Raw genomic sequence first — 16,084 nt, 5'->3', positions numbered from 1 at the left:
GACTCAAGCCCTCTTTTGCTTTCTCTAAAACCAAATAATCTGGTGCTGCTAAAACAAAATGAGTAACACTCAATTAAACATATCCATATATATTTTATTCTCAATACGGCAAAATACAAAGAATATTCAGGACAGACTCATTAGTCACAATTAATACTCACTTCACAAGAATGCTTTAAATTACATAACCTAAGTTTGAAGATCAAACTCAATGAGTACCTTTAATCATATTGCATCCATCATATATAGTATCTCTATCATCAGTTCTCTTAAAACTAATCCAATTTAGACTATTGTACATAGTGTATGCTGCTGGTCTCACTTCAGAGACGACTTTTAGAAAAAAGATGTTATACTGTATAAACTGCTACAACTGTTTTGACCTGTAGAGAAATACCTCTGTTTCAAAAAACATGTTGGACCAATTGTTCAAAAGGGACACATAGTAAATACATCTCTCTCTCTCTCTCTCTCTCCTGCCCTCTCTCTCCCTCCCTCCCTCGCTCTCTGGTGAGGAGGAAACAGACGTGGTTTTACATTAACGGACTGTACACACCATCCATCCATCCCATGAGATCAACAATATACATTTCATGAAAAGTACGCACCTCCATATCAAATACAGAGAAGACAAAAGTATTCACACTTGGATCTAGAGACATTAATGATTATGTGGCGACCATGATACTGGGAGACGAGTGAAGCAGAAGACAAAGAATACGAGCGCGGTAAGAAAAAGGTGACTGAGAAATAAATCTGATATACAGCGTTAAGAGATGTCCTCTGTAACAGCTTGGAAGAAGAAGAGAACATAAAAGCCCACAGAGGTGGAGGGGGGGGAAATGTGCATAAAGTATCTCACAAATGTATTTACAGCATTTTTAAATTTCAATAAAAATGTCGACCTGTAGTAGAAATTCACCCTTAAAGAAATGTTATATTTACAATTTATACATTTGTATTTAAATAGAAACATGCAAGTGTTAACATCTTCCTACTGAATGTGAAATAATAAAAATAAAAAAAATTAATCTTACCCTGGATTCTTTCAAGTTAGAATTAATATTAATTACTACTTACAATGAAATCTCATCATGAACAACCCCGATACATTTACATCTTCCTCATTTCCTTTAAAATGGCAAAATAGAAGAAAAAAAAAAAAAATATTAAGCAAAGGGGGGCAGAAAAATAAATACGTGAGTAGCAAACTGTTACAAATTGATCTAATGCTAAATTTTGTACATTTGACTACAAGATAGTGTCTGGAACACAAGGCGCGGACCTGTACTTACAAAGTGTACCAGTGTATGAAGACATTGACTGGGCTGGCGACACCCACAGAGGACTCCCCATGAGAAAAGTGGCCTCCAGCTTTAAGTACAAAATGGCTCAAGCCATCTGTGTTTGGTTATAAAAACAGATCTATATACACATATATAGAGATAGATATATATATCCTTAAACCAGTACACAAAATTGCAAAAAGCTAAAGGCATTGGACACTTGAGTTCAACAGGTTTCTCACTGAGGCAAAAAAAAGAAAGAAAAAAAGAAAGCAGGGGAAAAAGATCCCGAGCCAAAAAAAGTTTTTCCACAGAAACGGATCCTCTTTTTTTTTTTTTGTAAAAATCCTGCATAGATTAAAATAATACCCCCTCTGGCTTTCTCTTCTTCAAGTGCCAGAGGAAATAACAGTATCCCCGCCTACAATTAAGGCCAGGGAGCCAGTGAATGAAAGAAAACACAAAACAAAAAAAAGGTCAAACCTGGGTCAAACGCTTAAATCCTTAAAGTGAGATGAAAAGGGTGTAAAATAAAGTGACGATACACCGAATTTATGATTGAAATTTTGAAGAAACGTGTCAATTACAGTTTCCATGAATACTATTCGACCCAGGCTTAAAGGTTTCCAGCATGTTTTAGGAGGAAGCGAGCTTAAAAAACACACCAAAATAAAAAATAAAAAGCACAGTCCTTCATGTCATTGACCGTTAACAAACACCCAAATGTCAACTGAACTCTTGGGTGGAATGTCAACATCTTCATTCAAAAGCCACTGCCATCCACATTTCCCTCGATGACGACCGGTACTATTAAATATGAGAAATGTAATATGTGGACAGCTGGCGTACACCGTTACAACTAGACGACACGGTTCTTATCTACCGTCTGGTAATACAAGCGTGATTCAAACTTAAATAGGAAAAAAAATTACATACACAAACAAATACTTTGCATCTCATAACCCTTGGTTCAACCCTGTTAAAGTTAGACTTCTGCTAGGCCAGAGGAAGAAAAAAACAACTAAAAAAAAAAAAACTGCTTGGTATATAAATAAAATCTATATTGGCCGTTGCACTTCTTTTTCGAAATATATAATGATAGATTTAAAACTCTTTGTTCTATAAATGCAACACTGACGAGTTTGCCTCTAAATATTTCCTTACAGGTGAACTTGCTTTTTGTTGTGCCAAATTAGTGGTCACTCAGGCCCGGTTTCTATAAACTGCACTGTAAATAACTGCATTGTGTGTGGAAATGATCTTCAATACTTTAAGACACTCCCTGCTGTTCCTTAGAAAAATACACTCTGAGCAAACAAGGGATCAAACGATGAATAACACTGTCTGGAAGTCACTCTGCCTCGAGGAAAAGTTCTCAATGAACAATGTCGCTACGAGTGTTAACAACATGTCGGAGGAAGAGGCTCGTATTCTGGAGCTTCAAACGCAGAACATCTCTTAGAGAGAACATTGTCGAGATCAATTCTATTAAGGCCAAGAGCCGAAAAGGCCCCGCTAGCGGCCCCTAGAGGCCAGGCTGCTCCTTGCATTAAACCGGACCACGGTGGTTTGAGCAAACTGACCCAACATTCAACCTTTGTAGCAGGGTTAAAATGAGTCCATGATTGTGGAAAATAAAAACGACACCGGTTTAAAAACTAATACACTGATGAGTAAGAACATTTATAAATACGTGTGTGTCAGAAGTATTAATCTGCTGTGCACGGTAGCCCTTCCTACGGTCCGTTCTTAAATAGTGTGGGCACGCTCCAAGATTAAAGCTTTAGCGCCTGGAGACTCTGCAGGAAAGATAAAAATCAAGATGGTCGGTAATGTAGCTTCATGTGTGGCCAACTCCATCTTTACTCTAAAATGTGTTAACAGGACTTGATTTAAAACTGAAAGACTGCAATCAAAAACGTGAACGTTGCCAGCTTCCGTTAACGGTTAAATATTTTAAAATGCATAAAATTAGTTAAAGCAAAAAATATAATAAAAAAGGGAAAATGTATTCAGATATGACGGGTGGCTGTTTGTCTTTCCTGTCACTCACATACAAGGCACAAAAATGATAAAGAGAAACCTTCATTTTAAAGCACCTTTGGTGTTCATGGGAGGTACTTTGGTGAAACAAAGTCAAATAAAAAGTTAAAAGCCAAAGTAGCCTAAAAATCAAACCCCTAATTTTGTAAGCGTTTTTCATAGCAAATAGTTCACCCAGCGCCTCCGTGCCAAACGGATAGAAACATGGCAAAGATTGTAAGAATGCCGATATATGAAGCATGGCGACAAGCTTTTGTTTTTGTTCCTGTGCTGCAGTTCCCCATGTTTCTCCCTGTGTGGTGCTGTCGACGGTGTGAGATGCTCTAGAGTGCTCAGTGTTTTTGGCAAGCTGGTGTAGAAAATGGACACAGTGTTGGAGATATGTCTGAGAAGTTCATCACGTGTGTGTGTGTGTGTGTATGTGTGCGTACAGTACATCATTGTATGTGTGTCTGTCTGAGCGCATGCGTGACCGTCTTTGAGCACATGTTCCTTAACTCAAGAAGCTGAGGTGTGTGTGTGTGTGTGTGAGTGTGTGTGTGTGTATGTGAGGAAGCAGCGAGCAGGGAACGAGTCCTTGCTAGGGAATAAGCTTTGCGTCCAGACGCAGCCAGTGGAGGCCCTGCCGCGTGTAACGCACCAGTTCTGTCATGCTGCTGGTGTTGAAGATCAGAGGACCCATCACTTTGTCCAACTCCAAGAAGAATTCTGGGGACACAGAAGACACATCGAGAGCAGCGTCAGCTTAAAGGCCTGCGACTCAAGGCGTCTTCAAGATGGAGACAAGCAACATCATTCATATTTTTGTTATTCTCATTTTCTGTGCTTTATTTCTTAATAATCAATTCAATGTTTGGTCTATAAAATGTCAGAAAATTGTGAAAAACTATTTCCAAGAGCCTAAGATGTCTTAAAGCTGATTGTTATAACCGACCAACAGTTCAAAACCCAAAGATATTCACGAATTCTTATATTTGAGGAGCTAAAACCAGCATGTTTGATAAATGAAAAAAGATAATTGACTAACAAAACTGTTTCCTGCTGATCAACTCATCGTTTCAGCACTATTAAATTGATCGTACTCATTAGGAGTTCTAGCTAATCATCATGGTATTCAAAAGCTCATTTTTCAGGGTATTTTTGCCTTTGACAGTAGAGAAGTAACAGGGAAAGGAAAGTGGACGACACACAACTGAGGTCTCTTAAATGGTCGGACTGTATATTTAATTTGTTAAACTAAAAGTGCTGGAATTGTAAGAAACTTCCAGAATATTAGCATTACCATAAAAAAGTGGTGAAACATGTGGGATCCAGCTGCAACACTGAAGTCATAACAGCGGTGGGTGTAACACCGATGTACATTTTCAGTATTGCAATCGGTCCGGAATTCCCCTTTTCATTTGGCCCCCCCCACTTGATACGACAATCCACTAATGTTATATGTTGTCCCAAATCATGGTCTGTTTTAAGAGGTAGCTCACCTTTCTGCTCCTTGGATAGCTGCTCTGCCTGGTCCCAGACCTCGGTGGCGTACAGGAAGTTGGAGGTGACCTGGACGTAGCTGGCAGCCATCTGGTGGATACGCTGAGGTATGGTCACAGACGAGCTGGCGCTGCTGCTGCTACTGACGGACGAGTAGCCCCCGGCCGTGCCCGGCGACAGTTTGGGGGACACGGGAGAGGGCATACCCGCTGCCTTGCTGAATTAGGAAACAAGAGCACGGTTGTGAAAAAAAGTGCTGGTACTGGTTTAGAAACGGGTACACGGCAAGTTGTCTTGTCTAAAAAAAAAAACAAGCACCTGTGAACGCATGACGGTTAACAAACTGAAAATCATCCCTGACGGCAGATTTTATGTAATTGCAGACGACTTAAGAGCGTCAAACTGTTCTTCTGTGAAAGTCGAAAAAATTTTACCATTGGGGGAAATGTCTAACCTATTTTCTCTCAACATTCAACACGTGCAGGAAACAGATGTCTCCTTTACAATCATGTTTCCTCTCCTAACAGCAAAGAAGGACGCGACTTACTTTCCCATTCCAGGAGAGGGAGCCTGGGTGTTACTCAGAGAATTCTGTCAAACAAAATGAAGGAAAGAACATTATGTACAAAGCAGGTTACACATTCACGTAAAATACATTCATGGAATGCATATTGAGTGAAGGTTTGCCAAGCCAAACTTGATTTCAGTTTCCAGGAAACAAAAAAAGTACCTTTAAGTGTTCGGTGAGGGTTTTGGAGTATTTTAGTGCACTGTCTTTCCTCAGCTTAAATAACCGCAGGTAGAGGAGGGACTGGCATCGGAGGCTGCAAAGAGGGGGAAAAAAAGCTTAATTTTACATGTGAAACATGCAAAGAAGACGGCAATGACCAGGGGGAGGTGGGCTGAATAAACACACATCAAATAGCTGGGGCTTTGAGGACTGTCAGCTGAAGGCTGAGGACAGGACGACGCCTCTTCAACATGACATACATCAGCTGTTGTCAGACAGCGTACTCACCAAAGCACAGCTAGCCTCTTGTCTGCTGAAGTAGCATCTGGGGCCAGGTAGCTTTTTAACTTCATAGTGTATCTGAACGTACAGACGGAACAAATGTTTAGTTCCTTGGAGAACAAACTGCTTACGTCATGACAGAAACATTCATTTCAATAACACACCGACTTTGCACTTTGTTCTTTGAACATGAATTGACAACGGAAGTTAAAATAAAAACATGGATCCAGCACAACCAGATATCCTCTTTAATTCCGAACATTCGTCTTTCTTGTCAAAACCTGGCGGCAACATTACCCACAATTCAACCAGCGCAGTTCATTTAGATATTGCGTGTGTAATGTTAGTAGCAGGTAAAGTAGCCTCACACCGCTAGCCACAAGCTGACTTCTGTCTAACTCTACACCACCAGGTGTGTTTTCATATTCAAACTTGTCGTCCTCAGCCACGACTCACGCCGACTCATGTAACATCCCTAAAGGCAGTGGTACCACACAACACCTGTAAACAGAGATGTGTACAGATGGTGGCGTTCCCCTTTAAATAGTGACAACGACAGCACGTTTGTCCTTACTTGATGAGCTCCACCGTTTCAGCATACATGGGGAAGGGAGACTTTGCCTCTTGAGCGCTCTTCTCCAGAGCATTGCCACATTCAATGAAAGACACCACAGCGTCCAGGTAGTAAACGGCCTTCTCAAAGCGGTCCAACTGTAAAGAGAGACAACAGGGACACGGCAACAATGAAATCACTGATGGCGGAGCGTCTGGAGTTAGTGAGCGAGTACCGGTTTAATATTGCACTTCTTTCTGAAACTGTCACGGCAGTGCCCACCTAAATGCTGCTCACATGACTGTTAATTTGCCATGGTTGTACAACTCACATGGTTTGGTGTGGAATACAATAAACTCTTTTAATAACGGCAGCAAGAACTGCGTTGGCCTTTAAATGGAATGTATAACCTCATAGATGTGGACTAGTGAACCGTAGTGTGGGTTAAAGAATTGTATTACACGTACATTACAGATAAAATGAAAGCGTATCCATAGTGTAAAATATTATTGCTTAGTTCTCATCAATAGGTTTTGTCTTTATTTGTATCATGTTTGCTTGTCTAACTTAATGTCGGAGTTATTTTCTCTTCAGATGGAGTATTTCAATTACAAAAACCTGTAAAATGCAAAATAAAAGTAACATTTTCAAGAATTGTGAGTGGAAATAGCATGCAGCCATGTCAGGTATCTCAGGGAAGTCACTGATACCAGCCTGCCGCTTAAACATACTGCTCAATAACAGAGAGCACAGAGAAAGAACGACTTTTAAGACTTTGTGTCCGAGGTTAATCTCCCAGGAAATACAATAAATGTTATACAATCATATAAACGCGAGCAATAAAAGGGAGAATTTAACTGCGTTGCTAAACCAAGCATTAACCGCCATGTTGTTTTACATTAAAGGTCGAGACCTCGTTGAACAACCTCTCCTCTCACTGCTTTGCATGCAGCAGCTGACTCTGCAGCATCTCCATTACACATGTAAATAGGCATTAAGCTCACGCTCTCACCAGTGCATCTGCATTGTGTTTCAGTTTCTTGGCCTCTTGTAAGTAGTGATCTGCCGAATGGACCCTGAAACAACATTATTAACAGGTCAAACTCATTTAAGTACTTCCCTGAAACAGCATACATTTCCACTAAGCACAGATATACATAAAATCAAACCATGAAACAGACAATAAAACTAAGAGGCAAGACGATGTTATTTCTTTACCTCAGTATGAAAAAGGACACAGCCTGCCAACAGAGAGCCTTTGAAAATGGAAATTTACATCATCTCTCCTGCATGCAGGCACATCTATGCACGACCTCCCGAAACCTCCTGCAGCTTTATGCATCAAAGGCAATCCTAGATCCCCACAGCAGTTCTCTCTGCCCACCCTGCTGAGGGGTTATCCGCAGTGGAAAGAGCTCCTCTTACCTGTCCTCAAACACCAGCTTGGATCTCTGAGACTTGGAGCCGTCCGTGGTGAGCGGCGGCACAGCCAGCTGGTTATCGCAGCCCTTTGAGGATTTCTCCTGCGGAGACAGCGAGCGAGAGGGAATAAAGTTTCAGGAGAAAGAAAAAAAAAAGGGGGGGGGGGGGGGGCGCCTGGTGTTTGAAGTAGAGTATAAGAGATTGCGGGTGCCTAAAGAAACGTTTGGCGCTCTATGGGTATTGGGCATATACAATATATAGACCTATGTTCTCGACCACTACCCTTTTCCAACGTGCTTCGTTATTTAAGTTCCTCGGGTCGGAAACATTGCAGTCGGCAAACTTGATGAAAGATCGCACTTGCACTTCCCAGTACCCACAATGCCGGGTGTTCACGTGACAGCAAACGGCGGGGGGGGGGGCGGGGGGGGGGGGGGGGGGGGGGGGGGGATACTGTTACTCGCACTCACCTTGCCGTCGCGTGTGCTGCGTCCCTTGTCCTCTCCTTTTCTGTGCTTGGAGGTGGAGTTGCCCTTGGTGCTGTGGCTTCCCTCTTTCCCACTTCCTGTCCCGCTGGACAAAGACGTGGAGGACTGGCTGACTGTCCTCTTTCGACTCGGATGCTCCGCCTTGGGCGTCCGCTGAAGACCCGATATGGAAGGAGAGGGGGCGGGCTCCTCTTTCTTCTCCATGGACCTCTTAGACCTGGTGGGACATGAATGGTCATTGTAACACGTGTATCATGTCATTTAAAAACGGAGCAGCCGTGTTGCGGTACCGTACTCCACATCACAGAATATTAACACTCAAAAAATGACATATTAACATTCAAGATCAACATTGAAATCATAGCCGAGAGGCCATTATCATGAAGGTTGATAGGTGTGGCTTAAAGTAATAAACAAGTCATTTCACTGAACTTTTTATAACGAGAGTTCAATTTTGTGAATTGTAAGAATAGTGAAAAAGAAAGCTTCATGTTGCCTGTAAAGAAATGAAGTACTGCTGTCACACCAAGTGTGAAAGGAAGAATACTCACTCTTTACTGCTGTTTTTATGATGAGATAAGGACTTCTCCTCTAGCTTGCAGCGCTTGCTCTCTGGCTTTGTGCCATCTTCATCGTTCTAAAAGACACAAAGGTCGCAGGAAATTAGAAGACGCATTAAAGGATTTACTGGTGTGTGTGTGTGTGTGTGTGTGTGTGTGTGTGTGCGTACATGCCTCTGGAGGATTTGATGACAAAGAAATTTGCAATTTCGCACATGAACTCATATGAAGTTCAGTACAACCTTTTGCCAATTCCACATAAACATATCACTTACAGATTGTAAGTCTTTCTTTGGTAGTTTCACAGCTATGATGACATACTTCCCTTACAAGAGTAATAATGAAAAAAAGATCTGAATAAAAATCTCTTAATCTATATGTTGTTTAGTGAAAGGAAAATCTTCCATTCAACTATTCTTTTAGGCCGTTTTCAGACCTGCTGTGCGTTTGATTTGTTCCGGTTCACAGAGTAATTTGATACAATTGTTGCATTTGCACCTCAATTCGCTTTTGTACATTCAAGAGCGGTCCAAAAGTAGTAAACTATGCCAAGCAAGTTGTTCTCTCATTGGTCAGAAATGTAACCGGGAAAGATTTACCTCAAAATGCTTCCTTGCATCACGTTAACATGATTAAATGATCTTAATAATACAATCTCCGCCCGCTTCTTTTTGCCCTGCATCCCAGTGCGCCTGTTGCGTCCACATAGGCACAAACGAACCAGAACCTCGGGGTGAAACGTTCCAGGTTTAGAACCAACTGGTCCAGATCTAAAGGTTCCAGGTTTAAGATCAATGAAACCAGCAGAGAGTACAGAGGGAATTTGCTCCATCCAGCCTCATACCTTGTGTTTCCTCTTGGCCTTACTAGAGCTCTTCTCAGAGCTCTGTTTGCTGAAGTCTTTGTTGTCCCGGTCTAGAGAGTCGTCCCTCTCCACTTTTATCTCTGCAGGCTCCTTGTAGGGCCGCCCTGGGATCCTCGACAGCAAGCTGAGATCTATAGGAAATGGCGCAGGAAAAGGAAGGGAAGGCTTTAATTCGGTCCAAAGAAAAGAAAAGCTTCAGTGAGTGTGCACTCCAGCCGGACAAGTGTAAAACAAGAGAGACTAACCTATCTTCACTAGTAAAACCTGGTGCTGAGGCTGCCTTGTAGGGTAGCGCTCCTCAGGGTCACTGAGAGGAGACAACAGCTCTTTTTCTTCCATTGGAGAAAACACACACACGGGGGTCCTGATGCTCTCGGTGTACTTGGGCGTCTGCGACGAGGACGGGATGCTGTCGTTCCCCTCAGAGTCCGACGACGACGAGTCCGTGTCGACAAACTCCCGGGACTTCTGGGAGGTCTTGGTGGGCGCCTTGGCCTTGCGCTTGTCTGCGGTAGTGACAGCGGCCGCAGTGGGCCTCGGGGAAGATTTAGGTTCCTTTTTGATGCTTGGTTTGCGGGAACCCTTAGTAGCAGCTTTAGGCCGATGCGGAGGTATCTCTGGAGCCGGCTCACTCTCCACCCTCAGGCCTCCCTTGGGTTCCTCCACCACTGGGGGCTTTTCAGACTTTTTAGGCTGTTTTTTACCCACGCTCCTTCGCGGATTTGTGCCACCCTCGCTCTGGGCGGGGGATTTTTGCCGGCCACGGCCACCCTCCGCGCCCTTTTGCGCCGCCCGTAGGTCCCTGCTCGGGGTGGGTGCCGCCGAGTCTTTTGAACCCCCTCCCTGGCTACTATAGCCGCGTCCTGAGCCATTATCCCTGCCCTCTTTCTTGCACTTGGTCGGAACATTGTCCACTGGAGAGGCCGGAGAGAACTGCTTGGCCTTCTTGAACCAGTTGTCCAGCTGCCACTTGTTGGCCATGGGCTGTTCAGGCTGAGGGGGGGCAGGAGAACACACAGATGTAAGACTTTGTGTTAGTGAGTGAAAAATACTGTATATATATATATGATGACTTGTAACTATTACAACCTAAATGAAGGGTGGACAGAGAGAGGAACAGTTCCATTGAAAATGATGCTTGAGGACCAAATCATCTTTGTACAAAGTCGCTGGTCAGTCATTACCTCAGGAGAGGCGGGCCGCGGGTGCTCATTGGCTTCGCTGTCCGTCGTGCTGCTTTCACTCTCGCTGTCGGAGCCCGAGCTGCTCTCCGAGCCGCTGTGGCTGCTCGAATCGTCCCTGGATTGCTCCGCTCCTTCACTGTTATTGCTGTCGTCACAGAAAGAGTGCAATTACGGCATTATAGTGTGTGCAGTACACTTTCATGTTGTACACACTGATGTGTGCAAAGGTTGATGATATCCCCCCCCCCCCGCAAACGTACGCGTGTGTGTTGTGGTTTACCTTGCTGAAGTGTTCCGTGAGGCGTTCTTGGCAGAGTCCTGTTCTCCATCACTGTCCTCACTGCTGCTGAGCTTCAGGTCATCTTCTAGTAGTACACTGATATGGAGGAATGACACTGAATTAAATCTTTGTATGTCATTACAGCAGCGTAAACGGTGGCTCCGTCTACACAACTTACTGAGGTCATCTATGCATGTCTGGTTTCTTACCTCGTCATAACTATTTGTTTTTAACTAAGCTATAAACTTGGGCTTACAATGAGAAAGGAGGAAACGATGAAGCACTTACGTGGGCTGGTCATCGCAAGCTTTGGACTGGTGGCTGCTGGAGCTCTTGGACGAACTACCTCGCTCTAAAAAACAAAGAAAACTCATGAGCAACAAATATATCAAATATATATACACATTTATATTGGGTTTGAATCAGAAATGAGTGAGATACTCACTGTGCCCACTTGGGAAAGGGTGAGAGTCCTGAGGTGAAAAAAAGACGACATTCTGAATTATTATCAATGAATAAATAAAAACAAATCAATTTTAAAAGGGAACTCCTTGAGCTTATGTTTATTAGCCCGTAGCAGGTTCAAACCACTTTCATTATTGATTATTAATCGATCAAATATCAATCGCTAGTCCCATCACTTTATAGTTCAAATTAGACGGCCACAAAAAGGTTTCTCTGCATTTGTACGATCTGTTGGCACCAAACAAGACGCATAACAACACATGACATCATTCGAGTCAAACAGTAAACACAGGCACTGGTGCCACGCTGACCTTGGTGGGGAATGGAAACTTTGAGGGCTCTGTTTTGCAGGGGGTGTGGATGGCCGTCAGCGGAGGGGGCCACGACTGAGTCATTTCCTGAAAGAAAGAAAGAATAAACACACACGGGTAAGGTGAGAGTAATAAAGTGCTCTTTCACTGACTCGAGCAATAGTTTTTTTCTCCGACTACTTATGATGGACTGTTGGCCTGACAGGGGATTATTTTAACAATTACCTTCAGAATCTCATCGACACAGTTGGCGTCACCAGATCCCTAAAGACAGAAAGAGCATGTTTAACACGTTTTCAACATGACGGTCAGTGCTGCAGGTGGGAGGAGGCTTCCATTGAGAGTAGCATGAGTCATTTTATTAGACCTAGAGTTCAATCAGACCAAGAGTAACATGCTGCGAGGTAATCTCTTCCAGTTATTACATCATTACGAATACAAGCTCCAAACACAAACCCTGCGCTGCCATTCTACGTCAGTATATTCTATATACACTGTCTGCTGCTATAGCTTTATACCTTAACATTAACATATAGTTTATGGAAAGCCTGAAGACCAGCCTCACCTCTACAGGCTGCGAGGGCATCTTGAGTTTGGAAAGTGAGGCCTTGCTGTTGGACTTCATCTCTCCCATGGTGCTGCTGTGCGACTGTCCGCTGTAGCTTTCCGCTTGCGAGCTCTTGGGTTCTGCTGTTTCCTGGCCGTCCATAGGCCGCACATACGCTGTGGGCTTCTGCAGCATGGAGCCGGGCTTGGACATGAGAGAGGGGGGAAAGGCCTGACTCGAGTGCTGTCCGGTGGGGAAGGCGGTGTGAACCCGTGAGGGAGAGTCCCAGTTGGCCTCTCGGTCTCGCGGGGACTTGGAGCGGTAGCGCTCCTTGCTGTGGTGCTGCTCGGCGGACAAGGAGCCCCGCAAGTGGCTGTTGCTGCCGGAGGAACTCAGCGAGCCCTTGGCCGGACTCGACGTGTGCGACTTGGAGTGCTCCGACCCCCCGCCGTGTTTACTCGACTTCTTCTCCCGCGCCTCCCCTCCGTGTCTTTGGCTGCCGCTGCTGCTGCCGCCGCTACTGCCGGTGCTCCTCTGGCTACCGTGGCCGCCCTGGAGTCCCGAGCGCTTCTGGGACTGGGACGAAGATCCGCCTGCCGCGGGGCCAACGGGGGTCCACTTGCTGCTCTGGCTGCTGCCACCGCTACCGACACCGCGCTGGTCCCCGCCAAACAAAGGTGGGCCCGATTTCTCCTCGGAGGAAGACGAGCTGTTAGATGGTTTACCGCCAATCTTAGGAAGTGTGTCACCAATCGGCTCTTTCATCTCGTCGTAATTGCCCAGCATGCTCTGAATACGGCTTGACAGTTTATCTTCCTTGCTGGACTGAAGAGAGAAGCAGAGAAAGGGGGGAGGGAGAGGTGGGGAAGGAGGGGAACGGTGTGACGAAGAAAGAAAAAAAGCGAGAAAAAGAGGAGAAAAAAAATGGATTGAGAGGAAAATAAGTGAGAGAAACGAACGGAGGGAAAGCAGAGAGGAGAGAAGAGGGGCAGAGAAAACAGTCATTATGGGCACAAGTTCAACACTTGGGTTAATTACTTTCCATCAGAATGGAGAGAAAATGTATTTCTCCAACAAAGAAAAACTTAAATTCATGAAAAGATGAAAAAATGAGCATAACTCAAACAACAAAAAGAATGAAACTAATAATATCCTGAACCATGTGTCTTCACTTTTACATTTAAAACATTGAGAAAGTAATCAATCGAACATTAGAGATCCGCCAATCGTTGAGTTAGCTCATTCAAAATGGGCCCCCGATCAGTCCACACCCATCTGCTCACACAGATAAGTCCGCCCACAGCTCCAACACACAGAGGTTAATCAATCACACTGAAGCCACAGGTTCCAGCCGACCTGCCGGGCAATCAGCCCGTGACGGTCTGTGCAAAATATCCAGTTTCACACGAAGCGTTAGACCTCTACTTTGTTTGACAAGAGTCACACACGCGGTGAGGAAACAAGCCGTTATCTGTAGCAGGAAATGTTAACGAGCGTGGTCACAACATGCACACCGCCACTGCCTCCTGCTAGCACAGCACAGCTCACACGTGTGGAGCGTCGCCCAGTCTTCTTCTGGGATGTTTCGTTTTACTTTGTGGTTCCAACATAAATGCTGTGTTTTATTAGGATTGTATTAAAAACAGCCAGTGGAAGAGAAATACTTCTGCTTCTTTGTAAATACAAGTAGTTCACAAGGGTAATATACTCTGGCTTATCACACACACTGGCACATATGGTGGCCGATGACGCTAAAAACAATGAAGTGTAAATAGAAATTAGAAACACCCGAGTCATTACACAGTTGGTTCATTGTTACTACAGATTGTATTGTACAGCCTTTTTCGTCTCCAGAAACGCTCACAAACCTTTTTAGGAACTTTACCTCCATGTTGACCTTTTCGCCTGCAAAAACGACAAACTACAGCATCAGTGTTTTATCTGTTACCCGTTTCTTTTTGCCTAATCTTTGTGGTTAAAATGCAGCAAACAGGAATGTGATTATTGGATTTTAGATTTAGTAAGTTATGTCTTTTCTTTTAGTTTCCTTTAACACAATGGAAAAGGCCAACTTAATCAAATTGAAGAATGACAATATGCATTTATATAGTGTTTATGTACTGTAAATATACCAATAATAATAATAATAAGATACTTCAGTGCTCATCATTCTGTGCAGCAGAGTTAAAAGTGTGCGAGCTCGGAGCCATAAAAGCGTTACTGCTTTGCTGCTCTACATCTGGGAGGCTGCAGCTGCAGCTGCGTGCACACATGGCCTTTAATGCTGAACACAGTAAACTTCCACTTAGTGGAGCATGACGGAGAGGGTTTGGGGGGGGGGGGGGGGCAAACTGAAGCTTACGTAAGACCTAAGCAGGAGACAAGAAGTACAAAGTGTAGAAAAGCCAGTGACTGAAACAGGTTGGCTTTTTCCGCATTGTTCTGTACTATTGTTTCTGAAGACAGAAAAACAAAACCGTGCACAATAACACTTTTTGCTGCTGAATGCCTTTTCTTCTCTAGTGCAAAAGGTCAAGGACTTTCTACCTTTCACTTTGTTGTGGTCCAAAACACACAGGTCGGCACTCATCGCTCACCTCTGGTCGCCTTTCTATTCCCAACCTGTCGGGACGCATTCCATCTCTGCCGCAATGACGGCCAACTCTGAGCTAAAGGAGAGGCGCCACTCACCTCGGCTCAAATCTGGTTAGTGGCAAAGATTAGACCAGTTCAGAGAACTCAAATCCTCTTTACAAATTATACTGGCCGAGCAGGAGCAGGGAGCTGGCTGCCCTACATCTATATGTATCTGTGAGCACAAGGGGGGAAGACATGGGAGGAAAGGGGTGTGGCTGTGAGGGGGGGGGGGGGGGGGGGGGGGCTGGCATGATCTTGTGTTTACCTTCTTCAGCTGCACTACAAAACAGCTAACCAAAGACAGGTGTGGACAATTCAACCGGCTCTTTCGTATCTTGTGCAGTCTTAGTCGATAGCTGATTATCTGAAAGCTAACCATTATTTAATCTAAGCCAAAAGCTTACTGTTTTTAACCTAGCCACATACTACGCTGCACACAGATCAGCCAATTACAGCTTGAAATTTGTGCAAAATCATCTCGACTAAAAAGCCAACAGAGCGTGTTCAGATATGAAGTGCTGCAAGATCCTGAAGATGATTGTGAAAAATAACTAAATGTGTTCATGTCTTCATCAAACAGGATTTTCTTAAAACAACTGAGAGAAAAACTGAATCAACCAAGTTTTTATTTTTTTCCCCAGACTGAAGCAATGTAGGAAGTCAAACAAACGTTACATAAAGTGCGCGCACACGCACGCAGACACACACACGTTGTGTACAAAGACACCAGAAGAAAGAGGGTTTACACCTTTGCCACAGAAGCCGTAAAGCGAAACATTCCTCTCAGCAGTTTAGCTAAGCCAGCAAAAAAAAAAAATATATATATATATATCAAAAAAGGTGTAGGTATGACGGTTCAAATAATATGTGATGACAAAACGTGAATGTTCCTCTAAGTTTGTGTGGTTGTCGCTTCCTGTCACCGTTACAAAACTCCTCTGAATTTCAT

General features: G+C 43.9%; 1 protein-coding gene across 8 annotated transcripts in view; it reads right to left on the bottom strand.

Moving 5' to 3' along the window:
- Nucleotides 1-73: 73 nt before the first annotated feature.
- aff4 (AF4/FMR2 family, member 4) overlaps nt 74-16,084 on the bottom strand; it is a 28,593-nt gene continuing 12,582 nt past the window's right edge. For 4 of the 8 annotated variants that reach the window (XM_076102520.1, XM_076102519.1, XM_076102518.1 and 1 more), the window contains 19 exons: nt 12,517-13,323; nt 12,177-12,215; nt 11,952-12,038; nt 11,621-11,648; nt 11,464-11,527; nt 11,176-11,271; nt 10,896-11,040; nt 9,957-10,704; nt 9,691-9,842; nt 8,838-8,923; nt 8,269-8,503; nt 7,802-7,899; nt 7,389-7,452; nt 6,398-6,534; nt 5,830-5,901; nt 5,542-5,635; nt 5,359-5,402; nt 4,811-5,028; nt 74-4,037 (listed from right to left, as the gene is read on the bottom strand). In XM_076102520.1, the coding sequence (XP_075958635.1) occupies nt 3,910-4,037; nt 4,811-5,028; nt 5,359-5,402; nt 5,542-5,635; nt 5,830-5,901; nt 6,398-6,534; nt 7,389-7,452; nt 7,802-7,899; nt 8,269-8,503; nt 8,838-8,923; nt 9,691-9,842; nt 9,957-10,704; nt 10,896-11,040; nt 11,176-11,271; nt 11,464-11,527; nt 11,621-11,648; nt 11,952-12,038; nt 12,177-12,215; nt 12,517-13,323 (3,342 nt within the window). In that variant the 3' untranslated portion in view covers nt 74-3,909. Of the gene's footprint in view, nt 4,038-4,810; nt 5,029-5,358; nt 5,403-5,541; nt 5,636-5,829; nt 5,902-6,397; nt 6,535-7,388; nt 7,453-7,801; nt 7,900-8,268; nt 8,504-8,837; nt 8,924-9,690; nt 9,843-9,956; nt 10,705-10,895; nt 11,041-11,175; nt 11,272-11,463; nt 11,528-11,620; nt 11,649-11,951; nt 12,039-12,176; nt 12,216-12,516; nt 13,324-14,366; nt 14,404-16,084 lie in introns of all 8 variants that reach the window. The other 4 variants (XM_076102521.1, XM_076102522.1, XM_076102523.1 and 1 more) reach the window with 4 other exon arrangements.

The sequence above is a fragment of the Anarhichas minor genome, unplaced genomic scaffold (assembly GCF_050575085.1).
Source record: "Anarhichas minor isolate MPS153535 unplaced genomic scaffold, ASM5057508v1 ptg000027l, whole genome shotgun sequence".
In the NCBI taxonomy this organism is placed as follows: domain Eukaryota; kingdom Metazoa; phylum Chordata; class Actinopteri; order Perciformes; family Anarhichadidae; genus Anarhichas; species Anarhichas minor.
Note: the sequence above shows the minus strand (reverse complement) of the source record. Positions and strands in the feature narration are given on the sequence as shown.